The 22,634-nt window shown below is 40.4% G+C and overlaps 2 protein-coding genes across 2 annotated transcripts in view; one reads left to right on the plus strand and one right to left on the minus strand.

Annotated features, from left to right (window-relative positions):
- Positions 1-17,451, plus strand: part of LOC117816307 (inactive rhomboid protein 2-like) — a 33,471-nt gene extending 16,020 nt beyond the window's left edge. Inside the window, exons 4-19 of the mRNA XM_034688510.1 lie at positions 1,541-1,686; positions 2,106-2,289; positions 2,982-3,203; positions 3,530-3,658; positions 4,042-4,151; positions 4,321-4,539; positions 4,709-4,820; positions 4,977-5,051; positions 5,635-5,796; positions 6,168-6,253; positions 6,371-6,434; positions 6,584-6,678; positions 6,843-6,918; positions 7,030-7,130; positions 7,789-7,942; positions 14,763-17,451. Of these exons, the coding sequence (XP_034544401.1) occupies positions 1,541-1,686; positions 2,106-2,289; positions 2,982-3,203; positions 3,530-3,658; positions 4,042-4,151; positions 4,321-4,539; positions 4,709-4,820; positions 4,977-5,051; positions 5,635-5,796; positions 6,168-6,253; positions 6,371-6,434; positions 6,584-6,678; positions 6,843-6,918; positions 7,030-7,130; positions 7,789-7,942; positions 14,763-15,194 (2,367 nt within the window). The 3' untranslated portion in view covers positions 15,195-17,451. The remainder of the gene's footprint in view (positions 1-1,540; positions 1,687-2,105; positions 2,290-2,981; positions 3,204-3,529; positions 3,659-4,041; positions 4,152-4,320; positions 4,540-4,708; positions 4,821-4,976; positions 5,052-5,634; positions 5,797-6,167; positions 6,254-6,370; positions 6,435-6,583; positions 6,679-6,842; positions 6,919-7,029; positions 7,131-7,788; positions 7,943-14,762) is intronic.
- Positions 17,452-17,702: 251 nt separating this feature from the next.
- Positions 17,703-20,799, minus strand: aanat1 (arylalkylamine N-acetyltransferase 1). The gene is made up of 3 exons (XM_034688379.1): positions 20,359-20,799; positions 19,694-19,848; positions 17,703-19,017 (listed from the first exon to the last, which is right to left on the minus strand). Exons 1-3 carry the CDS (start codon positions 20,504-20,506, stop codon positions 18,712-18,714), a joined length of 609 nt encoding a protein of 202 aa, XP_034544270.1. The 5' UTR covers positions 20,507-20,799; the 3' UTR covers positions 17,703-18,711.
- Positions 20,800-22,634: the final 1,835 nt, after the last annotated feature.

A 22,634-nucleotide genomic window follows, 5' to 3' on the forward strand; every position in this document is an offset into this window, starting at 1 on the left:
ATGCCAACCCTTTCCTCCACTGTGTGGCCTCTGGGGCAGATTGTTATCCAAAAGAGGTGTGATCAAAATGAATGACAACCTACTCTTCAAGTGATTATGTTAAGCATGCTTCTATATGTTTTATTCAAAAGTTCCCAGAGGATTCAGTCTCTTTCGAATTAGATCATACCAACAGAAATACTTATTGCTTCACAATGATTCAGTAAAGAGCAAGGAAAAGGTTTGTTTCTATGCAGTAAAGTTAGCTTGTTTTGCTCTCTTCACCTCTAAAACACTCCTGACCGAACCATCAGCCTTTTAGAGAATAAGAAAAACTCAGTGAGGACTTGAAAGAGAAATAAAAAAATATATGCTGAAAAGAGATAAAGTAGATGTAGTGCGTCATGAGCATTTGCATGGAATATGTCGACATGAATCATATTTTATTTTTCATTCCATTACATGTTAATGGAGACAGTTGGCTCTGTCTGTTTTCCCAGATTTTCCCGTTTGCTCAGGCAGGAAGGAATTTAGAACAGCGGTCTTTCAGCCCTTGGGCACAAGGTCATAGGACCTAAATGATGGCATTTCAGCTTCACTAAAAAGCGAGTAGCCAAAGTTTAATCGAGCGTGCTGAAGTTAGTGCTCCTAAATAGTAACTTGTTTAATAAACATGCAAACATGTGAACCCAGGCAGGTACTAAAGTATTGTTCGCTGCACATTCAGGCTCCCAACCGTGGTGTTCTCATTACTAAGGAAAACGTAATATGGAAATGCTTTGCGACATCATGCTCTGTAGTTAATACTTAAACAACAACAGCTACATTTGAATAGCTAATAAACTTACAATTTAGATTTACATACTTAGTATGCATCATAGATCTTGTGGAACATCTTGACAGATTGAGATCAGGTTGTAGTCTGTACAAAGATTTAGGTTCACCACATCTGTTATTAAGTGTCCAAGAACAACTCATTTATGCGACAGTTGTTTTTCTGTCTTATAACAACTCTGTGGTTGCAAACAGAGACCGTGTATCACTCCGTCTCAACAAGCTGAGCCCCAACCTGAGCACATGGCTCACTTACAGCTTCACTTCAAGCCCCATTAACTCCCAGAATGGTTGGACCATTAGCTTCGCCAAGTGCAGAGTCAGTTCAGGTTAAGGTAATGGACACTCAGAGGAATCACAGCAGCATACATTACCAAAGATCACCACCAACAGCATACACAAGAAGGTGTTTGAGCGAACAGTTTGTTTTGCCCTGTTCAATACCAGACTATACAAAATGTTGAGTGAGGTCAAATGTGTCCTCATTAAAGGACATTAAATTGGATTATGTCAGCACAGGGAGTTTGTGTCGTAGCTTACTCTTCGATTTGGGATCTTTACACTGATGCCTGATATCTTTGTTTACAATCTAATAATATGAAGGCATTCTACATGATCGGATTGGCCTGTGATTATAAATTGTGTCACAATACTCTACTCTTGCACTTTTTTCATCGGTATTCAAGTTTATTTTTCTATAACATTATTTCCCCTTCCTTCTGCCCAGCCACTGCGACCGTCGGTGAAGAAAAGCATGAGTGGTCAAGCTGGCGGTTCTCTGTCAGAGAGTGGAGCTGGAGACAGACACTTCTCAGCCAGAGACAGGAGGGACAAGTTTGGCAGACAAACGTCGCTCTCACAAAGCATCCGCAGGTAAGAAGAGGTTGTTGGTGTGGTTAAAGTGTTTAATACTGATCATGCCCATCAACATTCTCTTTGTATTCAGAGTTGAGTCAGATATATTTTCTTACAAGACCCACAGTGATCCATAAAAAAGTTAGTGAGGTCATAAACCCATGAAAATTAGGACCATAAAAGCACTCTTCACCTGAATTAGGTATCTTGTTTTGTTGGTACCTTGTTTAGCATCTTCTAAATCAAACTGCTGCCATTGTGCTCATCTTTTTGCCTTTTAACATAATAAAACTTCTTACAATATTATGATATTTTAGGGCCTCCAGCTCACGCTCAATAATTGATCTGTTCCTGTGTCACTTGAAGATCATCTGTCATCGCTTTTTAGCTCTGTGTTATGTTGATCTTATGTCACTGGCGTGTTCTAATGTCCATAGGAACACAGCTACATGGTTTGGCGTGGGAGAGGACTGTGAGACGAAGCAGCAGCTATGGCACAGGAAGAGCCTGCGCCACTGCAGCCAGCGCTACGGCAAGCTGAAGGCCCAATATAGAGAGCCTGATACGGTCACCAGCATTGATCAGGGCCCGGACTCACCAGCTACACAGAGGATGCCCAAGGTATGATACTGTCACAGAGACAACTAAACACTATAATCCAGACATAAATCCATAATCTGATGAAGAAGCAAAAATGAAACAATTTTCTCCTCCAGTGAATAGACCCGATTTCCTCTCCATTGTAGTAAGTTACACTGACAGCTCTAAGGCACAGGAAAAACACAGCAGAGACTATGTTACAGTGTGTATCTGAGACTTTCAATTTCCATTCAATTCCACATTCAGGCAACAAGTCACAAGTCTTTTCTCACATGTGAGAGTAAAGATGCTCCAACACACTCATATTTCTCTGGACAGGACAGGAGCTGAAATGAAGACAGATTTGTGTCTGGAATTTATGACAGGATTTGTGACAGATGGAGACCATCTGTGTCCTGATGAATCATATCACATCCTTCAGTGTGTATCAGACAGCTCTGCTCATCCACTCAATATCCAATAGATTGTTTTTTGTTCTTTGTCCTGTGCTTTTTCTCTCCAATCGGTACGTGATAAGGAGGATAAAAAATTCCATCTTGCATAATTGTTTCATTGCTCTTCTTTGGTTCTGTTACATGTTCAAAGACACATTAAAATGAGCAAGAAGCTTCTTATGGAAATTCGGTTCTCAGTGAATATAAAATCAAGTGACTTCAGATGTTTCAGAGAATCTCACAAAGTTTTTCAATGTCGACTCCAATCTCTGTTTTCAGATTGTGGATCCCCTGGCACGGGGGCGAGCATTCCGCTGCCCAGATGAGATTGACAGTCGCTCACCCAGGACGCCCCACACTGCTCAGGGGGGTCCATTCACCCCGGGTGTCACCTCTCTCAGCTCCTTCACCAGCCAGCGCTCCGGGTACAGCCGCCTCCCAAGACGGAAGAGAGAGTCTGTCGCACGCATGAGCATCAGAGCTGCATCCAACCTGCTGAGGGTAGGTGTAAATAGAAACCCAGGAGAGAGACACATTATTGTAGTTATCCACTGTCACCTTAAAGAAATGAACCTCAAAGGTATTCAGACTTTAGCTGCATGTCACCACTTGACAAAATTTCAGCAAACTAATACCCTATAGTCTATAATATTTACAACAAACTATTATGAAAACTATAATATCTTAGGGTGTGGGACAAGAAAGCTGTGGGTGCGCCTCACCCCTTACAATGATTTTATTAGCATCTTAGCATTAAGTATAGCATAACTTCTAAGAATCATTATGCACGTGTCAAGTAAAATCCATTGTTTCTTTATGTCATTCAGGGTCGTAGTGGTTTGGCAGGCTCACAGACAGGTCGCAGTTTCCCCAAGAGGAGCTTTGTCAGGCCCAGCTGGATGGATGAGGACACTGTAGACTCTGCAGACACATCTGAGTCACTCTTCTTCAGTAAGGTCAGCAGCCATTCCCTCTCTCTGTCCCCATGTCAGTGTTTCCACAGTAAAACCTGTGTTTGCTTTAACTTTCTTTGGAAATCTTTTCATCATACTACCTCACTCTTCGGGCTCACTTCAGCATTCATATTCTCCATTCCGCTGTACTTCCCTTTAACTGATTATCAACCTCCATTACTCAGCAACTATTTCCTTCTGCTATCTTAGCCTCTCACCCTCCTTTTTAGTTTCCTTAGAACAGTTTTGGTTTGCTGAAACAAGTTTTTTTTTAAAAAAGGATCCTGGCCCTGGAACACACAAGGCCCTGGCTGCTGATATATTACGCATCTCAGATTTATTATTCCTCTTCTGTCACCCTCATTACTGCTTCTTTACCTTTACAGGTTGATGCCCATGATGAGTTTTACTCAATGGCCGATGACGTATTTGAATCGCCTCCTATGTCAGCAGCTTTTGGTCCTTGCGAGCCGCCTGATCAGAAGTTCCCAAGCCTGTGAGTGACTAATCAACTCAAAGCACTCTAAACACCTTTAAAAAGCTGCTGATGCTCTTCAAGTTTTCAAAGCTTGTGTCTGTAAATTCAAGACCTCAAGTAAAGCCTCACCCAAAAAAACATACAATAGATGATCAAAGTCCTTCTCTCACTCTTTTCTAAATCGCAGTAAGGATATATCTCGAACACTCAGGACACCACCAGCAGTGCCTGAAAAAAGGCGTCCACGTCGAGGTGGTCGCATTGCCTCCCAGGTTAAGCACTTTGCATTTGACAGACATAAGCGCCAGTACGGCATGGGTGTTGTGGGGAAGTGGCTGAACCGACACTACAGAAGAAGCCTCAGCAGCAACATCCAGAAGCAGTTGGACGACTTCCAAAGCCACAGGTTAGAAATGTTAATGAGTGCAGACCTGCCAATGAGGATTTTTTGCAAACGTAAAATAGTTGACTTGCAGATCTTAGTCAGCTGGAGAAGACGAGCGAATGATTTAAGCTGCTTTACTGTTGTATTTATCAATTTTATCCACTGTATGATTTCTCTGCTTTGTGTGTAGGCCCTACTTTACCTACTGGATCACATTTGTCCACATAGTAATCACCCTGTTGGCCTGTTGTACATATGGTTTTGCCCCTGTGGGGTTTGCACAACATTCTACATCTGAACTGGTGAGTGTATCTCTGACCTTTGAGGTTCATTAAAAAAACCTGAGTGGCTTTTACTTTCTTAACATGCAGATGAACATATAACTTTAACTGTTTCTGTTCTTCTGTTATGTTATATATTTATGTTCGCTAAGCGTGTCACTCTGTCGCCCTCTGTAGGTGCTGAAGAATAAAGGCATTTATGAGAGTGTCAAGTTTATTCAACAGGAGAATTTCTGGATTGGTCCAAGCTCTGTGAGTATCCTGCTGCTTTACCACTATATATTTTCTTCACTATTCGCCAAGATGAACACTCAAATAAGATATTTGCCTAATGTATAGCACCTTATAAAGTTGTCATGTATCTATCCTAAAATACATATGTAAAACACTATAACACATATAACACAAGGGCTGTTACTGTTTTACCACTGAAGTTCACAGCCTGGTGTATTGTTCTGTGACATCAGACTCTTTTTGCCTCATCTTGTGCAGAGTTACGCCTTCACAGCTTTATGTCTTTCTCACTTACTGCATTTCCTGTCATTTACTCATTTTCTCACAGAGCCTTGACTTCCCCTCCCCCCACACTCTTTCAGTGGTCACTTTTGCTAAGTCTGGCTTTTTCACTTGCTAAAATGTCAGGCAGATAAATTTAGTCCCCTTTTTTTTATTTTTACATGTGTCACAACAAGTTGAACCCAGACCTTGTTTTTTCATATTTAGCTTAGAAGCTGATTTTCTTTGCCATGTGAAAAACTTCTTAAGAGACACTTTGCGATGTGAAGGATGCCACATTTATTTGAATCCTATGAAACAAATTGCTCCTTTATTTCAGGACGACCTGATCCACCTGGGGGCAAAGTTCTCACCCTGCATCCGCCAGGACAGACAGATAGTGAATCTGATCCAGAGAGCCAAAAACCTGGAGAGAGAGTCTGGCTGCTGTGTTCAGAATGACAACTCTGGATGTGTGCAGACCCTCAGCTCTGACTGCTCAGTAACTACTCCACCCTGCACCTTCTTATTTTGCTTTAAAGTCTGTCAGTGCATGGAACCTTAATGTGATTTGAGAAAGAACTTCAGCATGGCACAATCAAAGAACATGACCAATTCACTGCAATCCAAAATCTGACTTTTTAAAATATTTTTCTCATACTTTACATTCTCAACCTGTGGTTTCATTCAAACATTTTGCATTTGAAGAATTATGTTGGTAGTGCTTAGTTCACATTAAAGCTTTGTGCAATAAGTTTTAGATGTAAAAACAACATAAACTTTCACAAGCTGGATTGCTCTGTTTATGATTTAATAACTTTGTGATTTGAATCAGTTTCTTCAAATTGAACAATGAAATAATTTTCTGTGCAGGAGACCCTGGCCACATTTATCAAATGGAACAATGAGTTTATAGACATCTTCAGATCTTCTGGTTCTGTCTGTCACCAGGATCCCAGGTAAGGATGTGGATTTTATTATTTTGCCTGAATGACTTATTCATCTCTGGAAGATTGCTTGTGATTTTTGATAGCAACTATCAAATTCTTTCCTCTTGCGCTGCATGTTTTGAGCAGAGTATGTGAGGAGCCGGCCTCTGCAGAGCCTCATACGTGGCTCAATGACATCACCCAGTGGCCAGTGAGTGAAACTGTTCTTTTTTCTTATGCTCTCACAAGTTTTAACATTCAACAGGCAGGCACCTATGCCAACAAAATATTTTAAAAAGTTAAAAGCAAAATGATAATGTTGAGTATGTCTATTATTACTCATTGCCTGTTGCTCTCAAGGTTTGTACATATCCTAAGAAGTGGAACCACACAGGCTACAGACATATGGACTGTAACATTAAGGGTCGGCCTTGCTGTATAGGAACTAAGGGCAGGTGAGTCAAAACCGCCTGGCACACTTTATTTTGTGTGTCATCAAGTTGCGTCAAATCCTGCAAGTTATCACATTGATCTACTACCCCATCTTTTCAATCAGACTTTAAAGCTGCTAGGTCAAGTGAAGAAAATTTGAAATGCACTTTGCTTGTCCCTCCTGTAGATGTGAGATCACGACTCGAGAGTATTGCTCTTTCATGCATGGTTACTTCCACGAGGAGGCCACACTCTGCTCTCAGGTAGTGTGTGCGTGTGTGTACGTGTGTGTGTGTGATGTGTGTTTATTTGTATGTGTCTGTTAGTTTGTGGGTATATTTCTGACAAAATAAAAATTCACCACTCTTACGCAGGTTCACTGTTTGGATGATGTGTGTGGCTTACTGCCCTTCCTCAACCCTGATATTCCCGATCAGTTCTACCGTCTGTGGCTCTCTCTCTTCCTCCATGCAGGGTATGAAGCAACACATGACTTGCACACATCCTCAGAGAAGCACTTTTCACTTTCTAATTGACTAGACTGTTTTCATTTTGTTTTTATTCTGATAGCTCTATGTGTAATGTTTTGCACTGTCACATACCAGCTAATTTTTAGCCGAGTCAGCCATTCTTGTATACTGTACATAAAGCCCAACAAAAAGAACACTGTTTGATATGCTATGATACTGTTAAGCCTAATACACTGAGAATGTCATTAATTGCTCTTGAGTGTGCTTTCATTATGTCTGCATTTTCAGGATTTCAACCCAATCAAATAGTTCTGAAGCCCTGTTACACATGAGCTGTTCACTCATGTGAGCACTAACAGAGCTAATACCAGGCACATGGGAAATCCCTCAGGCTGACTTAAAACAAGTACACAGACCAGGAAAGCCTAGTGGGAAAAAATGCATATTTGATGCAGTGCACTGACTAAATACCAGTGTTAATTTTCTCAATAAAAATTGCGGCAAGTAATATTCGTCAACATCTACCCATTTTAACTTAACTTTAGCAGTTCTGTGTCACCGTCTCAAATGATCCTATTTTTGTCCAAAGACTTATACTAAACCTAAATTAACACTGCTAAACACCAGCAGATTTAATCGATTTGTGTCTATGTGTGTTTACAGACTCTTGCATTGCGTGGTGTCAGTGGTGTTCCAGATGACCATACTGAGAGACCTGGAGAAGTTGGCAGGTTGGGTCCGCATTTCCATTATCTATATCCTCAGTGGTATCACTGGAAACCTGGCCTCTGCCCTGTTCCTGCCCTACAGAGCTGAGGTGGGTACTACAGATCAATACATGCTTGCACAACATCAGCTTGGGAAGGTTGCACTTGGCTTCCAAGTGAGCCTCTTTAGCCATGAGAGAAAATAGCACACCCAAACCAAATGGTGGCAACCAGTGAAGTAGACATTTTTGTATTTTTAAAGGTGCAAACCCAATTCCTATTGCTAAATACTTGAGCAAAACTGACTGGAAACACAATTAAAAAGATACTGTGTTAATTAAAGTAGTCGGGAATTGTTGGCCCCTACCTCTAGTTCATAAAGCACATGCAAAGGGTCAAATGCACCACAAACTGCGGGAACAAACTGCTTGTTGCATGTATTTGAATGAGCCACTTTGCCTTCATTTGGTTCAAAATTGGCTTCATTCTATTTAAAAAACCTAATTTAAAAAAAGTCTAATTTACATACACCAGTGCCACATGCAGTTTGAGTAATATTATTATCATCTTGACTTTTTTTTCACCATGATGCTAATGTGAAGTTCTGCTAAACTGACTTTCAGTGTTTCACAACAATGACAATAAAGATCTTTTCTATCTATTCTATCTATTCTATCTATTCTATTGTCCTATGAGAGTTGGTGGTAATTTGGGTGTAGTATTTATAAAGGATGTTCAATCAAATTTTCATAATCATGTCAACAATTTTATCTCCAATGGCTTTAGAATTGGCATTGTTAGAATCAGGAGTTATATCACTGAGGTGATGCCTGGCCGAGGTTCAACCCTGTAAGTGCACTCACACTTTTCTACATGTATACGCACAATATGTGTTCAAAGTTTGTACTGTTAAGCTTTACAATAGATATGAAATATGGATTCCAAAGCTCCAAAATCATGTGACCATAGTGAAGTAAACAAAGTACTGGTGGCATCACCTTCTGTTAAACTTGATTAATTTTCCTCTTCATGTCTTTTGGAAAAACACTGTATTTAAATATTATAACTATGGCTCATTTAACAACAGGTTTAGATGAAAAAACTGGTACAATGGACCAGCATGTAAAAAAATACCACATTTCCAGTGTAATTCAAGATTGTTTTTCTGTTTTCCCCAATTAGTGGCTTAGCTCAGCTTATTTTAGCTCATTGAATGAAGGGGTGTTTCTCGCAGTGGGGATTATTTGAGCAGACATGACTGCCCACGTCTAGAGAGGTCTGGAGAGAAAACAGGAAACACCTCATGGTGTTAGCAATGCTACTTCCTGGAGTAACTAAGCCTCAATAACATCTTATTAGAAAACTGCAATGTAGTATTGTTGCTCATTGTGTGGAAGAAACACAACACAAGCCTCATATCATCTCTGGCATTGAAACAAGTGGAAAGCATGTGAAGCAATTTTTTAGGCTGACATTGGGTTTGCTTGCGTTTTAATTGGTCTCCACTCACCAGTAAGATCTCAAACTTTAACAGAGAATTCTAGAAATCAAGACATCATTGTTACAACGTCTGATTGACATGAAATATGTGTTTCAGTCATATCAAAGACGGACTTAATGAAAGAACTGAGGGGAACATGATGAATGCAAGACTCAAAGGTGGAGGCCCACTTTGGTAATGTTCAGCGTACCCTTTGAAGTGTGACCAGAAGATTTTTCTGACTTTCAATCTCCTTCACTTGAACCAGGGTTGAACCATCATTTGTTGTCATGTTTTATTCCGGACATTGTCTCCATAATTAATCCACTCTGTACCTTCCTGTCGGATGTGCTGGTGGAAAGTTAAACCCAGCCACTCAGTCCACAAGATTAGATGTGTGTGTCTGAGAGGCTGCTGAGTCAACCATAGCTGTTACCTTAGGTGAGTCTATAGTGGGTCATTAAAAGCTTTGACCAGTCATCATCTTTTCTGCCCACCAAAACAAATTAGCCACCTTATACAGACTCATATCAATGGGAAAGAAATTAAATGTAATGATTTTGATGATCCAAAAGAGCTTCTGAAATTTAAACCATGTATATTTTTCTGTCATTTTTGAAAGCATCACACGCCTGGAACAACAGCATTACCACAATGTCCTTTTCTGTGGTGACTTCACAGTTATATAAATGTGATCAAATAATTCATAGTGTCACAACTGCAAAAAAAAGAACATGTTGAGCTGGTCAAATTACCCAGTGTGAAAATAACACAGTCTGGATTACCTACTTTTGCAGGCACGTCTGTTCTTGTCAGTGTGTCTCTGTAAAGCACACTTTCCCCTTCAAGGGATTAGCCTAATGCCATTGTGAGCAGGTTGACAAAGGCCACTGCTGTGGTACTTTATAAATGAGATTACATTTTTGTCCTGATAAACACAATTGTTGCAAAGACTAAACTTTGCTAGGGATTCCCTTGCTCGGTACACCTTGATGAACACAAAGTGTTATCATGGCTCATCTGTGGAAGAGTCCCTATTCCATATGATGGACATTTATAGAGAATCATGGGTTCCTCAGTTCCTAACTATGAGTATTTCACAAAACACATCCATAATTATTCCATTTTGCTTCTTGACCAAAGTATTTCTTTACTGATATCATCCAGACATCTGTTATCCGTTCATAGGCCGTGTCCAAATACTCCCGTCTGATATTTACGTGGTGTGACATGAGGTGGCTCTCAGAATGACGCACCTTGACGCGAGAGCCAGAAATCCCACCATGCAGCTCTTGTTTGCACTGACCAGCTCACAGGTTTTCACACACCCAGAATAACCTGAGGAAGCACATGCAAGGCACAACACACGGCGGTCAAGCCACTTAGGGAGGCACTTTAAGTGGATAATCCTTTAACTGTTAAGTTAAGGAGACCCTGCAGCTTGAGCATTTGTGCTTCAAATAACAGCTGTGACTGGAATCGTGATTATTCTCACATGTAAAGCAGATCCTAAGAGGTGGGAAAGTGTAGCATCTTCAGTTTCTCCCAAAACTCTTTAAAGGGTCAAACAGTCAGTCAACATCACTTTCAACTTCAGAGGCATATCCCTTATGTAAGGGAGGTGTGACTTAGGAAAATATATATTGTTTTTATTCATGTTAAAGCTCTAAAAGCAGATGTACTGTATATGTTTTATGGACATCACCATCACATTTTGATCTTCCTACCCCATATGTGCCCTGGCAAACACCCTGAGGTCCTTAGCCAAGGCTCCGCTTGCCGTCCCACAGTCGAGGCTGAGGACCAAAGGTGACCGGGCCTTTTCTGTCAGAGTCCTGACCCTCTGGAACAGGAGTGACATAGTCTCTCTTTTGGGTTCTTGTGAGGGGTCGGGCTGCTGCATTTTGGACTAGCTGTAACTCATGCAAACTGTTTGTTTAAATATGTAGACAACGAATTACAGTAGTCCAAACGGGAGGATATAAAAGCATGTATGACAGTCTCAAGGTTTTTTCTGGATAAAAATTACCTAATTTTGGAGAGTCTCCTTATCTGCATAAAACAAGTCTCTACAACAAGGCTGGCATACTGGTTCAGACTGAGGTTCTCGTCAAAGATGACGCCTGGATTTTTGCACCTGACAGCAATATTATTTGACAGGGAGCCAAGATGTGTCACCATTCCTGGTGAACCAGGGCCGATTATCATCACCTCAGTTTTGTCCAGGTTCAGCTACAGGAAATTTTGCGTCATCCAGCATGTGAAATGTTTAAAACGTTACAATCAGTGGGATTAAAAGACAGTTACGGCTGGGTATGATCCGCAAATGAGTGGAAACTCACATTGTGGCTGAGAATCAAGGAGCTGGGTGCTTTTTCTTTAAGGTGGACAGAGACTCTGCAGATCAAATGGAGTTGGGTTACTCATCACATCGCCAGGGGACCACCAGATGCCTTTTATGCCAAAGTGTAGCAGGCTGGATGGGGTGTAGACCTGGATGAGGGAGTAGTAGGGGGGAGGTGGTTTTTGCTGCGGATTTGTAAGCAAGTAGCAAAATGTTTTATATTATGCAAGAAGCAACTGGGTGCCAGTTGAAGGCATAAGAACATGGGAGTGACATGAGCTGTTTTGGGTTGATTGAAGATCCGGTTTTGAGCAGTTGAGTGGCCCAAGCTTGCTTGAATGCAGTATGGAGTAACACCAGTTGACACTAATGAGTTGATGATGTGTATCACTGCACTTCAGTGTAAGGACAGTAGTCTCCAGGAGGTTTAAAGGTATCAGGTTCAGTGGGCAGGTTGTGGGCCAAGAGTCCAGCAGAAACCTGGAGAATTTGCCCAAGGTCAAAGGAGAGAATGAAGTGAACATGTACCCAGCCATGTGTTTGATTTGTTAGTAATTCTAAGATCTTTAAGTCTGTACTTAAAAAGGAAGATGTCTGGAAATGGTCTCCTGGAAGAGTAGTTGAAGACTGTATATGTTGCTTGCCAGAGGGAATAAGGATGAGGAGGACAAGCTGAATGTCTGGGAATACACTAGAGAAACATGTGAGCTGGCATGAAGCTCTGCTAATGTTGGCTGGAGTGGGGCTGGTTTTACATGAATGTAGTTCTACTCAGTGCTCAGTACTCAAATTCTGCAGCTGTATGATTACATGCAACATTGATAATAAAGTGTTAGTTGTGCAGATATAAAAGACAGCATCTTCACAATCTTTGCTGTAAAAACTTTAATAATCCATACACTTGCTGGATGCTATCTCAACAGTGTGTTACAGCTTTTTATCTATATGCTCCATTGTTTCATAGTAGTATTTTGGTATTATTCCATCACCTTTATATCTCAAATACTATCACAGCCAATAGAAAGTGACCATGCCGCGTGTCAGGAACGTGTAAGCCTACGTGTCTGGAGTGTGTGGGTGGAGTGCTGTGCCATACTCCTTTTCTGTTGTGAGAGTTTAATGTCTTCACAGATTAGCCATCTGGCTCTGACCAGGCCAAGCCTCCAAACTCAGTGCTGACGTCACTGTAATCTGCTGACCTCTACTACCTGACCCAGCGCTCATATTGTTCTCCCACAGAACGAAATCTAAAACTAAAAGACGCCTCGCCCAAGTTTAACTTTCACTCGTTCAATTATGGAGGTAAATATATCCATTGCGTTTTGTATTCAGCATTGAGCCATCGAAACGGATGTCCTCACACAACCTCCACAACGGTTACCAAAGCAATAATTTAACATCAGTATTTTTAAATCAGTCAACAGAGAGAGACATTGTTAAGTCATTATCCTTCATTAATTAAAAATAAGAACATGATTTAATCTTAAAAGGATTAGTTTCTAGCCAATGTCTCAATGAGTCAGTTGAAATAATTGTGACCTAAAAGACTGTCTGGGCAACGTTCAGCCAAGATTTAGTAATCAGGGTAAAGGCTAACTTTTCACAATAGACAGAAGCTGAAGAAATGAAAGGCAGCTTTTACCGTGTATAACTACTTTGCAAGTCATTTGTCCGGTGTGCTCCAAAAAATATTGTGTCCTGTGCATTAGCCTGTTGAAAGGGACATCATCTTCATTAGGCTACCATTCTAATGTAAACGGTATGAAACCAAATCTGCAAATGTGACTTTTGTCCCGTCAGATACTGTATTGTACTCACTGGTTAGTTCACAAGTCCATAACATGTAGGCTGAAGTATAACTTTGTTTACTTTGTCTCTGGTTGTCTGTGGTGTAACAGCTGCACCTTGGCAGACTGCCATTTAACCTGAAGTTAATTAAACGCAGATGCCAACACACTTGTGCAGCCAGCCAAGCATAAGGAGCGTTTGGTTTTTTTCACCAAGATCTTCTTCGTCTTTTTCTTACAAGAAGTACACGAAAAGTAGAACTAACTTAGGAAAAATGGTTGTTTTTTTTGGTACTTTTGATTCTAAAAGGGGATGATTAAATCCAATAGGACCTTAAATCCTGCCTCTCTGGTGCAATATAACATACCTTTTTTTTGTATTGCCAAGTACATGTACTGCAACCTTACTTGGATATCACCATAGACTGTATAATTAATGGATGTAGTATCCATGATTTCACCCATCTGTTTCTGAAGCGCTGTCTGGATGTTGGAAATGCCGAACTCAACCAAACGTCTGTCGGGCTAGTGTGAGGTGAAGAGGTGAGCTTTAAGCCTCTTCACCAACAGCTAAAATGTTCCCGCCTGTTAGTCAAGTCAGTCATGTCATTGAATGGGCAAAACTATTAATATCTTCTGAATTGTTCCGTTACAAAAAAAATTCACCCCCCGTACAGTCTGTGCCGATAGACAAATAAATATTCAGACCAAAGCTGTTTTTAACCACTGAATGAACTGCAGTTTATAACAATTTCACATGGGCTTCATATTTTGAGACTGGAGGTTGCCGCTTGGATTTCACAAGTCAGGTTAATCTTTCTGTTAAAGAATGATAGGGTTTTGTCTTTCCCTTTATGGCAGTGGAGTATAACAAGAGCTATCAGGGATGCAGGATATTGGATTTAGCCGATATCAAGTATGCTGATATTTTCAGACTAGTTTTGGCTGATACCTGTACAGATACTGATACTGCTATGTACATCAATGCTATGAAGCCTGAGTCTTCCACCACGCAGAAAGGCTGACATACATTAACACTAAAGCTGTCAACCAGAATAAAGGTCCCTTGAAAAGCTCTGTGTTCTAAATAAGCAGGATGTGTGCATTTTATCTGTGGCATGCATCAGAGCTGATGCTTGTCATGCATGTGTCCAGTGCTTAGTCATACATGTGAGTGTTCAGTAAACACTATATGTGGGAGTACATTCTGCGTCAGGTGGCTCCTTGTTAGAGCTGAAACCACTTGGACTTCCTTGTTATGTTAGTTTGAAACTGAATGAGTAGACCGTCTGTAACTGATCTTGCTCTCTGTTCTCCAGGTGGGTCCTGCAGGGTCTCAGTTTGGACTCCTTGCCTGCCTGTTTGTCGAGCTGTTTCAAGGCTGGCAGATTTTGGAGAAGCCATGGAAGGCCTTCCTCAAACTACTGGGCATCGTCCTCTTCCTCTTCCTGTGCGGCCTCCTGCCATGGATCGACAACATTGCTCACATTTTCGGTTTCCTCAGTGGCTTGCTGCTGTCCTTTGCTTTCCTGCCCTACGTCACCTTCGGTACTTTTGACAAGTACCGTAAACGAATCCTCATTGCTGTTTCATTGTTAGCCTACTTCGGACTCTTCTCCTCCCTCATCGTTTGGTTTTATTTTTACCCGATTAACTGGCACTGGCTAGAGCATCTCACCTGCCTGCCCATGACAAACAAATTCTGTGAAAAGTATGACATAGACCACGACATTAATGATGTGGTGCACTAGATTTCTAGCCAATGACCAGGCCAGCTGTTCCCAGGTCAACAAAGTGGCCTTTCAGAAATGTGGCAATCACCAAGGACCTGAGGAACAGTTCATGTTCTTGGAATCAGCTCCATAGCCTGAGACATGCCCAGTCCTCCAAATATGTCTCAACCTCTTTGTCCTTAGTCAAGTCTGGCACTAGCTAGCATGTTAATTTGCTAATGGGCTAGCAGATCCCCAGAATCAGAGGACAGGAAAAGATACTCAGGAAGTCTAAACTGCGTAGAGCCTGGTGGACCTGAAGGAGGAGATCTGCAGAGCCAGAGACTGCTGGCTCCTTCAGTTTTGAGAGAAGTCGATTTAAAGACACCAATCAAAGAAAAAGACGCCGGCATGAATTGCCAAACAATCACAAACTGTGAGGATGACTAACAGCTGAAATGGAAAGAAAGACTGATACCAAAGTGGGTCATCACTACAAACATTGTTCATTTCTGCTGCTTCTCAAAGTCTGGTGAAACACCATCAGAGTTTAAAGCTGTTTTTATCTTTGCTCTTTTGTATGCACTCAGCATGTCATTGTTATTTGGACCAGTGAATTGTTGTGAAAGTGAATAATGTGTTTAAACTAATAACCGTGCAGCTGAAATATTTAAATATTTGTGGTGAACTAAGGCAACATTTTTATCTAAAACCACTAGTTGCCTTGAACTGATTATGCCATTCAACTAAGATGCCTCACAGTGATTTTCTTAGTGCTTGAGATCAATGTCCTATGCTGATGAGTACATGTTTGACCCTTATCTACCAAAGCAACCTCACATGCTGCTTTTATTTACATGTGGCTTTTATCTGGATGTCTTTTCACGATATTAAATTTTTTCACTCCCAAAAACTCAAGGTTCACATTTAAGCTCTATATTTACCAGATAATACAGGGGTGCCTATACCATTCTGTGAAGATTCTGTTGATAATTTAATTTAAACAGGTTTCAATTATCTAACAGGCATTTTTTTTTAAATAGTCAAAGAATCACAAAACATGAGTTGTTTCACCCGAGCCTTATAATAATGCTAGGTCAATAATAAAGTTCTTTGTTTTCACCTTTTACAACTCTTAATAATGTATGTAAAGTACGGGGAGAAATTTTCCGCGGGCGCCTCATTTTCTCTACACTTTTCCCTCCTCTGGACTCCAGCAGCTGTTGCATTCGGTTTTGGTTAACAGCCAGTAGCTTGGATTTTTGCTGTCCCGGTGGGTGCCTGATGATGTGCTCAGTGTAACACTGTGATTTCACAAGTCAAAACACAATCGTAATTTCAGTGATTTTATCCATTGGTTATTGAAGGGGCGTTTAACAGTGGTGGTAGCCATATTTTAAACGCTGACTCCATCTAACTTTCAGCCAACTTGGACACAGACAAAGAGGCGAATCTGAGGCGGGCCTTTAACCTTCAGTCAAACAGCTACAGCGCATTCACCTGTCAGTCATTTTACCAAGCCCCTAATGATGTACATGTATGCATTACTGTAAGCCTTAACACTATCAAAATAGATGAGTTGTAAGAGAACAAAGCCCCACATACAGTTTATATGCAAAAAAATAAATATGCTTTTGTTTACATGTTTAGTTCTGCTGTCATAATTGGCATTTAACCTAATGGGGTCTCCTTGGCATAAGAGACAGCCTCAAGTAGACACTGAAGGAGCTGCAGTTTTCTACAATTCCACATTGGCTTCATTTTTCAACACTGCAGATTGCTGATCTGAGATTTGCTTTTGTTTTATGTCATGTCAACTCACAGCTGTTAAGAAAGCCACTAATGTCTACTGTGTGGGGATTATAGGAGTTAAGTGAGTTATGAGATTATGTTAGATTGTTTCAGTTGTTTTTGAGAGCATGAGTTCATACAGATTTGGTTGTGTATTTTGAAATATCTGCATCATTTAAATACCACTGAGGTAATTTTTTTAAGGTCATCTATTTCAAGATAGAAGACTGCTCACACAGCAATGGGGAGAATGTGAACAGCAACATACATCTTCATGACACCCTGCCCTTTAAGCATGCCACAAATAAATCTTCTATCATGGCTGTAATCTGTTTGCACTGGGACCAAAATTATTTAACTTTTTTTCTATTTATTGGAATAACAAGGGCGACTTGTAGATTCAATTCAAATCATGGTAAAGGTACTGTTCTGTTTGGTTCAGTTTTATATGTGAGAAATGTATGTTAAAGCTGCCATTTCAAAATAAAAGCTATTCTCATAACAACATGGGTATTATCATTTGTCATTAAGAAGTTCAATCCACAACCTTTAACCTGATGTTTAAAAGAAGAAGAAGAAAATGCATTTTGATCATCTGCTTTGTATTAAAGGTGAGTAAACCACATGTGCTGATGATTTTGGGATAAATTCAAACACTCACACAAAAAGCTCAAGCTTCTGTTGTTTCCTCAAGCCTCTGTTGTTCCCTTAAAACAGCTTTCACTAATTCTAAATAAAAACCCCAGACAGAGCACATACTCAAAAATAAACCTTTAATTTGTTATCAGTAAAAAACAGAACATATGTGTCTTTATTCAAGACTTTGGGAGGCAGACATGGTGATTGTCTAGTAGTGAGAAAGGAGACAATCAAGGAGAGATGACGAAAGCAACAAACTTAAAAACTAAAGGACTTAAATATACACTTATGTTCTTGTGATTATAAGTATACACAAACTACTCTTAGTTGTTTCAAGGCTCAGTTTTGCTCTTTTACATGCATCATGTACAGCAAAGATCACAGACTTTCACAACCCTGTTGCCGCAGATCTCAGACTTAAAATACAAAAATGGTAACTTGACTCCTAGTCAGATGGGTGATTGCTAATATTCCTCCCTTTGACTTTTTTTTTCATTTTTCTTGAAGGTTAACTGCTTACTTTTGCATGTTACTGTATATTTGTACACAGACAAGAATCCTCCAATGGTGCTGTGATAAGCAACCTACAATTCTGTCCTGGACAGTCTACGTACCATGGGCAGAGACCAGTTTTACAGACCAAAATAGTCCTTTTTGGCTTCATAATAGAGCCACAGATGATCATATATTTGATACATACAAAGGTATAAAAATAGGGCAAAAAAGGAGATAAACAAGGTCACTTGGTTCTAAGTGATAATAAATAATCCAAATACAAGTAAATAGTTATACACCAAAAATGAAGATGGTGCTTGTTTTCTTGCAGGTATTTGCTCATGATTTCATGCATTTCTAACACTAAACTACAGATCACCATGTTTGTAGTTTCTGACCAGCTTTCCACAGCTGTAGTTTGCAGCTGGACGGCCGGTCTTTGTTTGGACTCTCTGCAGACTCACAGTCAGTCCTGCCTTTTGGACAAGTCTTGTGGCAGTAGTGATCATACACTGTACATGTCGCTCACCTCACACACCCCTGCCCTGATGCCTTCTCTTCTTGCCTCATAAGAGAGGGTGTCTCATCATCTTGGATACCCAAGAGGGATTTACATCAAGTCTCTTTGTCCTCAACACCCGCTGTTTCGCCTCATGAAGGCATGGCCCCTGACTGGGTACAGCAGCTCGATGAAGGTGAGGGGTCCCACAGTGATCTCACTGGGGCCCTGCACCTTGAAACCAGACTTCCGGTAGAAGGGAACCAGGAAGTCTTCACACATGAGTACGGCACGGCGGACGTAGGGCAGGCAACGCAGGTACTGTAGGTAACGCCACATCAGGATAGAGCCTTTGCCCTGCTGGCGGAAGGTGCGGTGTACGGCCAGGACGTGGATATGGACTGTGGTCCCATGGGGCTTATGGAGAGTGAGGGCATCCTGGGCAAGAGAGAAAAACAATCCCTGTTTAGTTCAGTTTTCTCACTGAAGCTTATACATGCTTATTTTGTAGTATAAGAAAAAACACTTTATGCATCTTATCATAAACAAAACACCCATGCTAAATTAAACCCACACAGAGGTGTTATTAAAGCTTTACTTTGCCTGGTATAATATGAGTTATGACCATCTTCTATACAGGCTAATGTTAGTTAATGAAGAGGGAAAATACACAAACACTCAGGGTTAGAGTGAACGGACAAGTTGTTGTGAAAGGGAATAAACCCCCCTAAATCAACATATGACTTGGCAAGAACTCACAAGTGTGTTTACAGCACACCAAACAACACAGCATATTAAACCAATGAACAGTATGATTTGAAATTATCAACATTTTAAGAAAACCAAGAGATTAAACGGTTTTTCTTGGTTTTATTACTGTCTCTCATCCAGCATAATGGAGCCACTCATCAAATAATTATATTTGAAGCCAAACACTAAAGTAAACCTGAGTCTTTATACTTGCCCCAATGTCCACGTCAACATCTTAAATTTGCCAATAAATCCCCCAAAATCTCCTCTGTTAATCGGTTTCACACCTCTTCCTACCCTCCAATCCCACCAGCCTGCTTAGGTAAATCAGCGTCCAGGTGTCCCTGCATGCGCTCAGTCTTACCATGTTAAGTCTCTCCTGGTCCCACAGTGAGCCGATGATGAATGCCACCAGCCGTCCCTCCTCGAACCAGCCAAGAGACAACTCAGGACACAGAGTTAGGAAGTGACGCACCTCGTCCAGGTGGAGGGGACACTCTCCGGATACTGAGATGAAGGCTGTGGGGAGGCGGAGGAGGGGGAGAACCAGTGTTATTATGGTATCTGGCTGTAGGAAACATGTTTCCATTGTATGTCACTGAGGCATAAAGAATACCCAGGAACATGATACAAGTTAAAGGCACCTGAATTGATATCGCCAAGTGTGCTTTAGGTAGAACTTCTACCTTCGTTTTGTAGTGGGTATCAAGCCATAGTCAGTAAATGGATGGATGGGTTACAGAGAAAAACAAGAGCTCGTTTTGTTTGCTACAATCATTTATGATAGCAATGAGGTTTTCTCCAATACAGAATTATCTTATGTTAGTGTTAGACCAAATAGAATTTCCCAAGTGATAAAAACTGAAGATGCTGTTCCGAGACTGAATAGTTCCCCATAATTTTCATGTACACAAATGAACAAAACGCGTTCATGTGCGCGTACCGGTACCAAAAACAAATATTCACAAGCTACCAGGACAGCCAGGGTAAGATATAACATTAATTACAGAAGAATTAGAGTAGGCTTACCTTCTCTTTCTATCTCAAACACACTGATGGCATCCTCCGGGCTGAGGGAGCGAAACTCGCTGGCCGGCAGCGTGTGTCGGCGGCCCTGCGGCACCGGAGAGCGCATGTGGAGCGGTCTCATAAACGGAACTGCGCTCATTACCGACATGTTCTTGTTTGATCTATTAAAAAGTTTAAAGTAAAGAGAAAAATGTAGAGCTGAAACTTTCCTCTGCTCTCCTCGTCTAGATCAGTGCGTAACAACACTGCGCGTAAAAACTGAGCAGAGAGTGGCGCGCGTCGGTATTTATCCGTTCGGCGCGCAGGGGAGGCTGGTTCTAATCCTGGAGCAAGCTGGATGACCAAACCCTCCACTCCTCGTGAGTAAATTCGTCGATAAACATTCTTACTTGAGGTTAGAGGGGATAATGAGATTTATCCTCGTCATGCCACTCTCAGACCCTCAGCAGATTTGGATTTGTTTGATCATGTGTCTAGGTTCTCCTACCAAACATTACGGAACTGTTCCCATGAGTAACTTCTGCGATAACTTCCAGTAAATTTACTCATAGGCTTAGAGGAAGGATCATAATGGGGTTAACCGATTTAGCAACGATGTGAGGTTTTCTAATTGTTTTACCATTGAAATCGTGTCAGTTTATTGTTGTTATTCTAATTGGCCGCTCTCTGCTACTGTTGCTTAAGTGGGCCATCCCGACTTACTTCTCTTCATGTGATTTCTCAGAGCGAGATTTTCCATTGTCCCTTTAAGTCGAGTTCACGGTCTTTGCCACGCGTTATTTTTCCAGATCTGTAAGAGGATTACAGCATGTGGAGGTGTTTGTTTATCATTTCTCCAGTGTTAAATAATCCACGTTGGAAATTTCGAGTCATTATTTTGGATTTGTGAACAGCTGTTGTACTCTGCATCAGAACTTTTCCAAATCAGAAACAGGAACAGAAGAACCAATGCTTTACTGTTTTTTTTTTTGTTTGTTTGTATTTAGGAACAGTTAAGTAGTCTGATCAACACAAACTGATACCAAGAGCAGGTGAACCGCTTGAGTGGTCACAAGGCTGAAAATAATTCCCATCCCCTGATAAATACAGAGCTTAAATCATAGCTTTCCTTCAACACGTTCAGCTAAGCAGGTGTTGATAATTCCTGGGACCGAGGATTTATTGGTCTCCTCCATGATGATAACGTGTTTTTGTTGGGCTTTGGTTCAACAGAGGGCAATTATTCACACTGATAAGTCTCAAACACAAGCTCAATATGAAAATATTGGTACAATAATGGAATAGTTTTCTTAGCGAAATAATGCTTAATTCATGTTGAAGTTATGCATGACTCATGATTCATTTCTGTATGAATTAATAATTATTCCTGTTGTTCACCATGAAATAATGATCCTGTCACTATGACTTCATGTAATGACATGGTGTTCATTACGTCATTAGTTAAGGTATGGTAACTAACAGTTACTTACATCAGTTCATATATGACCAAATTTGCTGGACATACAAGGTTTTTTTTTAGGATAATTGCATATGAACAGCACTCAGGCTGAATTTTAAAACGTCATATTTCTGAGAACAAACTGAATGGTATTTGTGTATATATACATATACTATATATACAGTATTTAAACATATATGTGTGTTCATATACAGTATATGTATAAGTATATATACACTCACACCATTCAGTTTGTTGGTTGAGAACAAACTGAATGGTGTGTTTGTATAAATACATATACATATATACAGTATTTACACACATATGTGTGTTCATATACAGTATATATATGTGTTATTATTCATACAGAAATTCATCATGAGTCATGTATTACTTCAACATGAATTAAGTATTATTTCGCTAAGAAAACTGTTCCATTATTGTAAAGTGTTACCAAAATATTTCACTGCAACCTTATAAGATCAGGTTGGTCACAGAGCTTTAAGATTGCAAAACTAAACAAAGATGTCCAGTGCTGCCTTTTTCTCATTTTTGGCATTGCTTTTCATATTAAAAATCAAAGTAATCAAACAGAGGCCGATACTTTTTTCTGTTTGTTATGAATGTATAAACATCAGAAAAATTTCATTCATAATATTCCTCCCCAATAAAAATAACACAAATCAAAAAAGTCATCCCTAAATATTTAGAGTTGATTCCCTTTAAAAAAAACAACCATAAAATATGTTTATAACGACCTTTAAATTAACTTTCCCGAACAATCTTCAAAAAGGTACATTAAATGTAATTCTACAAATTCTGGCTTGATGGTAGTTAC

The sequence above is a fragment of the Notolabrus celidotus genome, chromosome 7 (assembly GCF_009762535.1).
Source record: "Notolabrus celidotus isolate fNotCel1 chromosome 7, fNotCel1.pri, whole genome shotgun sequence".
NCBI lineage: Eukaryota > Metazoa > Chordata > Actinopteri > Labriformes > Labridae > Notolabrus > Notolabrus celidotus.

Excerpts from the sequence above, each read along its gene's own strand:
- aanat1 (XM_034688379.1), bottom strand. The coding sequence starts at position 20,506 with ATGTCGGTAATGAGCGCAGTTCCGTTTATGAGACCGCTCCACATGCGC. Across the intron at positions 19,849-20,358 it reads GTTTGAGATAGAAAGAGAAG|CCTTCATCTCAGTATCCGGA; the intron begins GTAAGCCTACTC and ends GCCTCCCCACAG. Across the intron at positions 19,018-19,693 it reads ACCAGGAGAGACTTAACATG|GATGCCCTCACTCTCCATAA; the intron begins GTAAGACTGAGC and ends TCTCTTGCCCAG.